We start from the raw sequence: 12,378 nt of genomic DNA, 5'->3' as shown, positions 1-12,378 counted from the left end.
AAATAAGAATATTGAGTCATTCAACATTTGGGTGGTGAATACGGCAATTGAGGGAATGTCTGCTATTTATTTTACACCAACATGCTTTATCACTATGGATCTCTAGATTGTCTAATCCAGAGAACACAAATGCCTACATACACCTATGTAGGGCTGCGTAAATTCAGCCAATACTGTCAACCTTCTGATCATGGTAACAGAATAGGAGGGACTGGGTTATGGGAAACATGGCAATATCACTTACACCTGAACATAAGCTGCTTTCTGCACAACCAGCTCAGGTGTTTCTGTACTCCTTCTCTGGCATGTCTTGGAATCACAGAATAGTTTGGGTCAGAGGGCGCTTTTAAAGATCACCTTGTCCAACCCCCTGTTATAAGCAGGGACATCTCCGACCAGATCACGTTGCTCAGAGCCCCATCCAGCCTGGCCTTGAATGTCTCCAGGGATGGGGCATCTACCACTTACTTTAGCGTCACAGAAATGCCCAGGGTTGTTCCGAGTCCCAGAGCTGCATGTTCATGCATGTTCATGTGCTACTGTGCTCAAGCTAATGAGTCCCCCCGGAATTAGTAGTTTTGGCATGTGTAGTGAAGAAGCATCGAAGTGGTTCCACACGGAGCCATCTTGCATTTGACCCAGCCAGGGACACAGACTTGTTGGACTCCAGACAGACCTTTGTGGAGTCAAACCAAGGGTCCAAAAACTGCCTTTGTGCTGCACTTCAGCTGTCTAAGGCATTTAGCATGGAGCAAGCTCATGTGTGTCTGTTTCTGCATTACAGCATATCTACAAACCACCTAATCTGCTGGCAGATAAGAATTTCTATGTATATGAAAGTATTCCTTTGTTTAAAATATTTTATAAGAAAAAAAAGTGGCAAAACCAAAGGTACGCATATGTAGTTCATTTTAACAACTTTAGAAGCAATGCGGCTTTAAGAAAGTGTTTAAATTCATTCCTCTGTTCTAGTGTTAAATTAATGCCACTGAAAATAATAATAGAAGTAAAACCAAAGCGAGTTCTATCTCTAGCAGTTCCTCAAGTTTTTTAACATGTGGGGTTAATTTAATGGGATGTTCTGTTCCATTCCCCTCTCTACTCAGTATGCACATAAATGAGCCATGGAAAAAAAGTAGAAATAGTAACAGAAGAAGGCTTCATCTCACTAAACCCTTCTGTTCAGTTTAAGGCTGTAAGGGAGACAATTGGTTTTACCATTGAGTCGTATTTAGTATACAGTTTCTGAGTACCTAACAGCCATTATTTTTAACAAATGTGTGTGTTCTTGTATGTTAAATTAATTGTCCAAACCCTTTTCCAAGACCTGTGGTGAGAATTTTCTGCCCCATGTTATCATGTGGTGAGCAAGCTTTTCACCATCCTCAAACTCTCGTTGCCTGGGGATAATATGGATAAGAGAGGGCATATTCTAAAGTAAAATAAAACTGGAGAAGATGATAAATATTATTTGTGGCTCAGCTCCAGTGTAAGTAATAGCCTACAGGAGACCTTGTCCCAGATAAAATCTGAGCACCATAGGAGTGGGTTAAGAGAAATTACTTGGTTTTGAGAAGCTGAGCTCTCTTTTGCCTGTCTTTTGATGCCTCCTTTGCTAGAAAAAAAAAGGTGTTGAGAGGCAGCATTGGGCAAAGTAAGGAGTTTAATCGAGAAGGTGGGGATAATCCAACAAATTCCTTCAGCATTTAACTTTGAACAGCTTGCTCAATCCATGTAAATTCTGATAGTTAGGACAATTTGGTTAGAACACAAGCCTTTCACCGTTTAATATAGCATGTTTGTGGCTAGCTGGTTGAAGTTGATAGCATTTGTCTAATCTGAGTGCTTGGATCAAGGTAACTTTTCTTGCTGAAGGTTCCAGTTTGCACCAACTAACGGTATTTTGTACATCACCCTTGTTTTGAAACAGTTGCAGCTACAGATGTTTGACATTGTTTGTGCCACCTCATGGGCCAATCGGGACAAATGCTGTGAGCTTCCTGGCTTGGTAAGAAACTTCTTCCAATAACTGCAGAATTTACTCTTTACTTTCCCCTTTGAGACAAATACTTTCATGTAAATGGACACTTTAGAGTTTTCAAAACATCCCAAGTCTGCTTGGATTACTTGTCCTATTGAATGTGATGGATGTTTCTAAATCAAATGGGTGCTTTTGAGGCATCCACACAATACTAGGTCTTAGATTCCTAAAATTCTTAACTTCTTAATCTAAGTTTTGGACATCATTCTCAACCTATCTTGATTTTTCTTTAGAGAGATGAGGAAAATTGCCCTGCCCTTCCTCATGCTTGTTCCTGTTCAGAAGCTAATAAGGGTCCCCTTGGACCTCCTGGACCACCGGTAAGGTTTTATTCAGGTTTGTAGTCAACTGTGCTGAATAGTCCACTGACCACCTTTACTGCAAGATGTGAATACACTCCCTTTGTATAACTAATTAGGTTAAATTAGGGTTTTAAATGTTGGCAAAGAGATAAAATTACATACATAGGGAAGATGCCAAGTTAAGATGATGTAAAAAACCTTCTCATCCAATAAGTCCATTAATTTTTTAATGGTTTCATCAAGACCTGAAGCAGTTAGGGTAATCTTTAGACACTGAATCCTGTTACTGGTCTGTAGCATTAGTAGACATGTCATAGTCAGTACCATTTATTTTTGCTATCTGTCTACTCTAGCACATGTATATGAAATGTAGCTTGGAGTTTTGCTTTCTGAAATGCTCAGTTTACAGTATTCTTATGAATTAAATATATGGGGTATGACAATGCCACTTGTGTGATACATGATGAAAGAAGACTTTTCTGTCTTAAAAGCCCTACTTGAGTACAATATTTATGGGAAAGCAGAACTGAAGTGCTGGTTCTTATGAGAGCTCCCCAAGGCAGAGAGGTGCCCAAAACCGGCAAAGGGAAGACAGGATGAAATGAACTGGCTTTGGTGAAAGTTGAATAGGAACTTTTTCTAACTTGCCAGTGAATAATGAAATACAGAGTCACAACTTTTACTTGTGCGCTGTGGTGTTAGTTTGATAGCACTCATCTAAGTGTTTACTGTGTAAATGTTAAGTCAGTGTATATCTAAATTCCGTGCATAACCAGTGGAACTAGATAGTCTTTCCTAGAAGGCAATTATTTAACTTCCCTTCCATCTCAGTGTAGCAGCTTAGAAAGATGGGATAAATCTCCTTTTTCTTTACTGGCTCATGGAAAAACTCAGATAATGGATCAGACCAGACAACTGAGATACAGGTCACTAAAGTTAGATAACTCAGTCTCACATCTCAAGGCTGGTTTTTAGCAGTTTATAACAGTTGTAGGCTCTGTTTGTTATTGGTTTGGTTTAATGAGACTCCTAACTGGCTTGTTCGTAGAATGGTCACATATTTTTTCTTTCACAACTAGACTGATAACTTTGATTGGAATTTCAGGGCTGCTTGCTAAGTTAGCTTGAAATGAGGCCCTCTTGTGAACAGGTTTGAACTGCGTATTTCTCTGCTCCTACTGCGTCTGGGATGTTTTGAAGAGAAAAAGCCAGTGAAGAATGTGAAGGAAAATAAGTTTCTGAAGAGGCTGAAATATGCAAATTACATGAGTTACACATTCAACAACAAAATTAACTTGCACAGAAGACATTAATGTAGTAGATCCTAACAGACATTTATCCTAGTAACAACTCAGAGGTTAGTCTTTTTGCAAGAACTGTTCTTCAAGCCCTGGTACAAAACCTTGAAAAGGAACTCAAGAGAAAATTCACTGAAGAGGTGTAACTTGAACAAGGAAAAATTAATTCCATTCTCTTATTTGAATGTAGGTTATAAATCAAGTATGGATTAAAATTTTTAATTGCTGTATACAGGTGTCTAATTTGTGTTCTGTGAAAAAGAAAATGGATAATTCACAAAAAAATGCAACTGAAATTGAGTGGTTTGACCACATTTCACAGTAAAATGAAAACTATTTAAAAATTAGTTGACTGAAAGTGTGTGTTTTACTATAGTTCAGAACGCATCAGGAATTGCTAGAGCTTAATCCAGCAGTAAAATAATGTATTTCTATTTATTACATTTAGATTAACAATATTTTGAGTAGCATAGTGCCATGCAAGAGGAGGCTTGAATTCCAGCAGGAAAATCACTGTGTAGACAGGGAAGTATGTGATTCTGGAACTCAGCCTCTTAGGAGTGGTACTTTTTTGCCGGTTAGATGGCATAGCTCTGGAAAAAAGTAAGAGGCCTAGGAAAAAGCAGTGCAAAAGAATAAAATCAGCATTCATCTCTGCGCCAACCAAAAGTCAGAAAGTCACATGTGCTATGTCTGGTCAACACTGCTCCAAGTCGTTAAAATGTCGTGTGACTTTTCTCTAAGCCAAGGAGTTTTCTGTTTAAGGGATCAGGATTCTACCATGTAGCCAGTTTTAAACATTAGACTAAAAAGACTCCAAATAAAAGGCTTCCATTTGTGTGGGATACTATCTCTGGAAATACTTTTTTAAGCTCTTTTAGGAAGTGGGTCATTTTGGGTAAGACAAAGTATCGTTTAGAGTTAAGATTAACTGGCAGATTTCATTATGGGACACTGGTTTTATAGGATGATCTTTGCCAAAATTTGATCATGCTGTCTGAAGTTCTCCATGCAAAGTAAAAGTAGGATAGCACACAAACCTGATGGCTGCATTTTGCAAGGAGTACTGCAGAACTGGAGAAGGTGAGGAAAGAGGAAAAAAATAGTGGAGGACTGGAGAAGTTTAATTGCAATGAAAAGCTTTCAGTGCTCCATAGGCTTTAGCTATTAAAAAGAAATAAGACGGTGACTTGATAACAATTGATTAAGAACTGTTTCTGTGGGAAAGCACTGGCTATTAAGAAGTTATTTAAAATAAGATAAAAAGGCATAACAGGAATTCTTGGCTAGAAGTAGAAGCCAAAGAAATGAAAAATTTCAAATTAGTCACACAAGCTTAGCAGTGCTGGTGAATAACCACCAAAGCAAGTTTATGAGAAAAATAAGGGAGGCTTCTATGATGTTTTAATCTTAAATCAATGCTTTTCTGGAATTTGTGCTTTTACCAAGCAATGGTTACTGGGTTCAAAGCATGGGTAAGTATACCAAGCTCAGTGTGAATCTTAAAGCATATGATTTAATGGCTCAGCATCAGGCTATTCTTAAGTATATATTTTTATTCAGTAAAAATGTGATCCATTTCTGAGAACAAAATGAGAAAACACTGTGTGATTTTGTGTATGTTAAAAAGTTGCAGTTATTCTGCTGAATATTTGCAGAGGAGTTTTTAGTCTGAGAGGTAGGAGAAAGGGCAGAAGGAGCTGCTGGGTTGGAATGCAGAGATGTGAGGACCTGGAACTGGGGAACTGGCAGCTGGAACGTGGTTCTGTGGGGAGTGTGGCGTGAGATTTTAGGGTCAGAGTGACTGTGATGGAATGGGTAGTGGCTACAGAGCAGTGGGATGGAAGTGAGAAGACTGAAGGAGCTGAGGAAAGGAGTAGAAAACTGCTCTGTGGTTACGCATGTGAAGAGTGGATCATGATGCCTTCATTGAAGAGCAAGAGTACTCTGGTACTTTCAAACATTTCTGTTATTGCCATTCCTATAGAAAGTCTTATAGATACTAGATATGCATTTAATCTGATAAGCATATTTTCTATTTTAATGTGTTTCATGTAACTGCTGTTATTTTTATAAGTACTCATTGTAACCTCTAAAGAGCACTATTCAGTTACGAGGCCTAGTTGTACAAAGTTCTTTTTGAGTACAAAGAAGGGCAGAATCCCTGTCAAGCTTGTATTCCAAGAGATTAAGCAATATTATCAGGTGGGGGAAGAGGGAAATAGATCTGAAAGAAGTAGAAAAAATAATATGTCTATACTTATGCTGAGCTAGAGGACAAGGCACATGCAGCATGTATATGCAAAACATATTCATGGCAGCCATCCACAGATATATGCAACTCCAGTGTCTCAGATGGTACTAATAAAAAAGGCAACAGTTGGTTAATAAATGATTAACAGATGTAGGCACTGCTGAAGAAAGCAAAACAGAGAAAAACAGGCAAAATACTTTTACCTAAGAGCAGCTCTCAATTAAACCATGATAAGTCTAGTAGATCCTGGAGTTGTGCTTGCTGAAAGATATTCCAGAGTCATTGGAAACTCAGCCTTTAACAGTGTGGAGATTTTGGTGAGAACAGATAGGTGTGCAAGGGGTTTCAACAACTGGAAGGGAACCCATGACCACATATTTACATTTCCATCCCTATTGTAGCTTTCAGTGTAATTTTGATGCTTATGTGGTGTGCATATTTGGCTCTAGAAAGCAGTCGCATCTGGTTTTAAATCTGTTTTTGTGTATCACCACACTTAAGTATGTTCTCCGTTTAATTACTCCAGTGGAAAGAGATGGACAGGATATTCACTGATTCCTGGACACTGATTCAGGAACAAGAAAAAAATGTTTGGGCTTCTCTGGGTTTTGTTTTTGTTTATTTGAGAGTTTTGGTTTTCAACAAGTGCTGTGCTTGTGCTTCACAGGGTGGTCCAGGTGTCCGAGGTGCCAAAGGTCATCGTGGTGACCCTGGTCCAAAGGTACTTCATACAGTGCTTTACAGTTCACATATGCACAGGTTCTTGGTTTATCTCTGCTGCATGTAAACCCTGAAATTAATTCCAGATTGTCTCTGATGTCGCCAAGGAAAAGCACAGTGAAATGCCATTGGCATTTGCTGTGTCTGTTTTCATAACAATTGCTTGTCCTGTTTGTTCCTTGACAAAAGATATAAAATTCAGAATACTGCTGTTGCAGCATAAATCTTCATTTTTTGGTATTTATAAAGGATCCAGGCAATTTTAAATTGAACCCTAACTGCTCAGTCAAATCTTAACCCATATTTCAGATGTTTTTGTGTCTACTGGTATTTAATTCTTCAAACCAAACAGAAGCTGCCTTTGTCCATATGATAAGAGCCTGACTTATGTCTTGTGCTACTTTAGGGACCAGATGGACCTCGAGGAGAAATTGGTGTTCCTGGGCCGCAAGGACCTCCAGGACCACAAGGACCCAGTGGACTTTCTATTCAAGGGCTTCCAGTGAGATTTATGAGATCAATAGGGTTCTTTCCTGTGATGTTTTGAACAGCACATCTCTTAGATTAGACTGAAATATCTTTTGGTGTCCTGATCAGAATCTGAATTTCAATATTTGAGGTGAAATCACAGATTTGTGTTTAATCTATAGGGATGTAGGTTCACTGTCAACATTCCTGTTTGCACTTGGACCTGAACTTTTAGTTAGCTGAAGGGATTTGATTGCAGGTTGAGTATGACCGAAGTATCAGGACTCAAGCCTGGAGATGAGTGAAAAAAACTGCAGTGAGGGTTTTAACATGCCCCCTAACTGAAATGTTATTATTTTATCTTTTTCTGGTTGTGGTATTGCTCATCACAGATGAGTTCTGACTTGAAAGGTATACCAAAGCAAGAACACCACATTCGCTGCCAAAATTAAGCAATCGTATTCACTACAGTTAGAGAATCTATCATCAGAGGAGATGATTAAGCCTGGAGTTTGCAATGCTCTTGTGAAATAAGTCTCAGAATTTCATCATTAAGACACGTTGGTAGAATAATGAACCAGCAGCACTAATATTATTTCATGTATGTCACTGGTGGACAGGTACACACAAGCCTTGAAAGGTAGTAGATGCATCTTTTTCTGCTAGACTTTTTTTCAGAATTTACTACAGTGTAACACACTTCCTTCTTTTTACCCTATCTATATGATATTGCTGTACCATGTAACGAAATCTGTATATTCCTGATGATGCTGTCATCAGAGAATAATACAGAATACCTTAATTAGAATAATAGTTATTTGATACAGAATTTTTTTCTGCACAAAATGTAATTAAAATTAGTTAATTATCTGGAAAAGTATATCTTTATCATGCCTGTGTACTGTAGAAACATGTCTAGTTTCCACAGAAATCCATTAGTTTAATCATGATAGGAAATACTTCTGAGGGCTGAAGACAGATTCCTTTGAGAAGAAAAGAAAATAACTACCTTTTTTGTAACATAATGGCTATAGTTTTGTTGGGTTAATTCTAGAAACTTTAAAATGGTGAAGGGAAATATAAAACCAAAAAAGTAACCATGTGTTTGGTTTACTATGTGTGATTCTTAATTTGCAGGGCCCACCAGGTGAAAAGGGAGAGAAGGGAGATCTTGGTTTTCCTGGCCTGCAGGTATTCCCTATGTTATTGCTTAGCCTCTCACTTACTAAGTTTGAATGTTGAATTGACATCACTGTGAATTTAGGGCACATATTTGAAACAATGGAGAAGTGTGTTGTTGGGGTGAATTTGAACAGAGATTTAGAATCAGGAATCCAGGACCGAATCATTCAGGGCCTGAGGAACCAGTTACTTTCTTGACCTTGTTAAGCACTCAAATATGGTCTCTGTAGACTCAGAAACTATCCACTCTTAGATTTCTGCTTACATAGTGAATAATTAGCATTTGTTTTTTGTTTGTTTTTTTTTTTTCACTTTAAACCCATTAAATTCCTCCTGGAATTACCTAGAAGGACAGATCAGGCACTTAATCTTTTGATGCTATCTTTCACAAGAATCAGCATCTTAAAGAACTGTAGTATTCAGTGCATCTTACTCAGTTTGGTGTCTGCTATTTAGCCTGGAGATTGCATTCCAATTTCTTGCTGCTTTCCAGGATCATTTACACTTCAGTTTTCAGATGCTCCTCTTCTGCTGATGATACACGTCCAGTATTTATTGGCTGTTACCTCTCTTGTTCATATGTGCTAGGGATAGTAAACTTGCACAGCTTTTCCTCATCAATCAGGTTTGTGAGCCTTCTGGACCACCGCAGTGATGGTCCCAGGCTGCTGCTCTGCGGCCGTCCCGAGCCAGAGAGTGACATTTCATCTGAACGATGGGGAACAGCTGGATGTAACATGCGATCCTGCTCAGACAGGATTTCTCTGACTTCAAACATTACAGTAACAGAATATGTTTTAGCAAGGAGAGCAGTTGTATTTTTAGGTTAAGGTACTGATGTTGTGCAGTGGAATTACACTGACACGACATCGGAGTGATGTAGGAAATCAATCTCTTGTCAGCTTAATGAGTTGACAAAATTGTCAGTGTTCTTAACAGAGGATTGTAGTGAGGGGTTATGAATCCTGTGCATTTTAACAATGTGTTTAACCATCTCTTATTTCACAGAAATACCTTCTTTAATCAAGCTCTTCTATGGCCCCACCCATTATTGAATTCCCTACTTCCATTTATCTAAAATATTTATCCAAAAGCATGTAATCCAGTTTCACTGGAAAGTGATTTGGTTGGATTCTGTTAACTTGATCTCATCATTTGCTTAGGGTGTCCCAGGAGCATCAGGTTCACCCGGAAGAGATGGAGCTCAAGGTCAAAGGGTAAGGTAAAATGAACATGTTTTGCATTTGTTTAAAGAGTTTCCATTCCATAATGGATATTCCCAGCATGGCTGATTTATTATCATTTATGTCACTTGTATTCCATCATTTCTTGAGACCTATATCTCTGTGCCAATCAACCGAGAAGACAGAGATAGGGTGGAGTATCCTTCCATCTGGTAGATCAGGGTTGAGAAATACTAAACAAGTAATGGGGAGCCAGGCACTATGTTTGTGTTCAATGCGTTTGACAGGAGTCGATGTCACTAGTGTCCAGCATTGCCAGTTAGACCATTTGCTTATACATTTAAAATTAGATAGTGGCTAAATGGCACAAAATCAACATGCAATATCCAATGCGATGATCTAAATTTGCTTTGTAGGTAATTAATGAATAACAGAGGCACCTACAAGGGAATTTAATATTGAATGTATAATCATGTATAATAATCTGTCTAGGAATTGGTAAAAAAATCTTCACGTGTGCAGTTAAACCTGTAAGTCCTCCACCCTGTTTCCTTGGTGGGATTTTAATTTCATTATTAGATTGATGCTGGAAAATTACTGTTAGCGTAGTACTAGCTTATTGTCTACAGCAAAAGTTAATTATTAAATATGACCTTTTGGTTTCACTTGAACAAGATTTACGTATTCGTGATCCTTTTTTTGGATATGTTAACCTCCTCTGGATTTCCGGCATTGACCTGAGACCTTGTTGTAAAACAAAACTCCTTATAGCGAAACGTGTGTTGGAGCTCACTGCTACAAATTTAAGCGTTGTCATATTTTTATGTATAAAACTACTTCTGCTGAAGTTACTGTACAATTTCAGCAATGCATAGATGTTTTTCTCTAAAATCGAGAAAAGAAAGTAATTTTATTAAGATAAAGATTGATACAGCATTATAGTCATATGAATAACCTTCTAATCAGATGAATAGCCTTCTAATTTTCAATTAAGTTGTGATGAAATATGAAGGTAAATGTGTTCCTTTTCCTACTTTATAATACTGTGATGCTTCTTCTGTATGGAAGATCATTTTTGCCCTTTTGGTTGTTTTTTTTTTAATGTTCTTTTTTACTGTAATGGAATTTTTCCACCTGAATTCCCCCAGCTTGGTGTCGCCTCTTCATCTCCAGGTTAATAAAGACCTGGAGCCTGATGAATACTTGGATTTTTGCCACCACGCTGTCTAATCTTGGTCACAGCCAGGTGGAGGCGACTTGGTGTTAGACGCTGTACATGTGAGGGTTACGTGTCTCCTCTTTCTGCATTCCTGGTCACAAGGGACACTGAGAATTCTGCAATTCAGGGAACAGGGAACTCTGTGTTTTTACTTTATTCTGCAGCTAACTTTCTATCTAGCAGTGGAGGCCCCCAGCCTTGTCTTGGTGTCAGCCAGCAGCTCAGAGCTCTCATAGTTCTCCCACCTGGAAGTCAGCAGGTTGTTGCAGAGACAGCACATCTTAGAAAAACTGGGGTGAAAAACTAGTTCAGCAAAGGCTTTTGATACAGCCTGGAAAGGTCATGCGGTGCTTATTCTGTACGAGACCCCAGTGTCGTCTATACTAAGGCAGGGCAATTAAATAAATTGCCAGTTTTTATAGATATGGTAATGGTGTTTGGTTCATGTGTTCACTTTCTTTTTGTGTTAATCAAAGAAGCTGGATAAATCTCCTAGATCTCATAACACTGGTCTGTCAGCCTGTTATTTTCTCTGTGTGACCCTTGTGCAATATTGTCCAGCAGCAGTTATTTCTATGGCAACAAACAATGATGTTATACTAATTTTGTGGTGGTGTAATTCATTTGATTCCTATGAAGTTATGACAACATAAAATTGCTTTTAATGGATGAAGGTTCAAACCAATGATTTTGCCGCAGTCTCTTTGAAGGCTGAGCGCTGGAGAAAGGCGTAATTCTAATGGGCATAACTGCAGCAACAGCAAAGCGAACTGGAGAATTCCTGAGAAGCAAATTGCCTTTTTGTAAAATGTTCCTTTTGTTGGGCTTCCTCCTGTTAGCCAAGATGCCAAACTGTTTTGCAGATATTATACTACTAGAACTTTTTCTACATTATTCTTCACTTGGCTTTCATTTCCTCTTTAGTATATATTGCTCATTTAAATATTTTGTATTATAGTGGTACCAATGCTGAAAAGTAATTAAACAGATGTCTAAATCACAGTGATTTTAATGAGAGTAAGCACAGGACTGATATTTATTAGGAGATCTCTGAGACCTTTGTTGAACTGAGGATAATGTCATGCTGGACTCAAGAAGTCCTGGAATGAGATTTTTTCCTTCCAGTTGCTGGTAGTGGATATCATTTCACTTTTAGTTCTTTTTCCTACCTTTTTGCTTTGATTTCTAGCATTCACAATTTCTGTTTTTATTTCTGAGATCAGTCGAGAAAAGGCCTTTCTTTCATCTTAATGTTTTTATTCAACAATTAGTCTATAAAGATTCTTTTTGTATTTCTGCTCTTCTGCTTTTTAGTTCCTGGTTTGTTTGTTTTTCGTGGTTTTTAGTACCTCATTAAGAAATAGAGCATCTCCCTTCTCAGTTGTGTGAATTCATACAAAGATAATTTTCATAATGAAATACCCTCCCTATGAAAAACATGGGATGTAATAAAAATACTGTGTGAAGGTTGAACCAGTGTAAAAAGGAATATGCATGATAATATTTTTAAACTTGTCTGGTAATTGGTTTAAATCTACATCTCAGACTCCACACTAGGAACAGTCTCCTTGCCTCTCATCAGCTTCCAGTTATAAAAGAGTGTTAGAAAAGATTTTATAAAATAGAAAATGGTTTATTTTTATTTTATGGCTGGGTCTGCGGTTGCTTCACATCCTCTCTTACTGTCCCATATCTGTAGCTGGCAGTATA

At 38.1% G+C, this 12,378-nt stretch overlaps 1 protein-coding gene across 8 annotated transcripts in view; it reads left to right on the top strand.

Moving 5' to 3' along the window:
* The window catches only part of COL14A1 (collagen type XIV alpha 1 chain), a 125,950-nt gene that overhangs the window by 91,671 nt on the left and 21,901 nt on the right, over positions 1-12,378 (top strand). For all 8 annotated transcript variants that reach the window (XR_011737348.1, XM_071803834.1, XM_071803833.1 and 5 more), the window contains 6 exons: positions 1,931-2,008; positions 2,275-2,361; positions 6,563-6,616; positions 7,022-7,117; positions 8,221-8,274; positions 9,429-9,482. Coding sequence is in view for 7 of the 8 variants with exons in the window: in XM_071803834.1 (XP_071659935.1) it covers positions 1,931-2,008; positions 2,275-2,361; positions 6,563-6,616; positions 7,022-7,117; positions 8,221-8,274; positions 9,429-9,482 (423 nt within the window). In the remaining variant the exon portion in view is untranslated. The remainder of the gene's footprint in view (positions 1-1,930; positions 2,009-2,274; positions 2,362-6,562; positions 6,617-7,021; positions 7,118-8,220; positions 8,275-9,428; positions 9,483-12,378) is intronic.

This window comes from Patagioenas fasciata, chromosome 2, assembly GCF_037038585.1.
Source record: "Patagioenas fasciata isolate bPatFas1 chromosome 2, bPatFas1.hap1, whole genome shotgun sequence".
Classification (NCBI taxonomy): domain Eukaryota; kingdom Metazoa; phylum Chordata; class Aves; order Columbiformes; family Columbidae; genus Patagioenas; species Patagioenas fasciata.
This window is presented reverse-complemented; position numbering and strand designations above follow the sequence as displayed.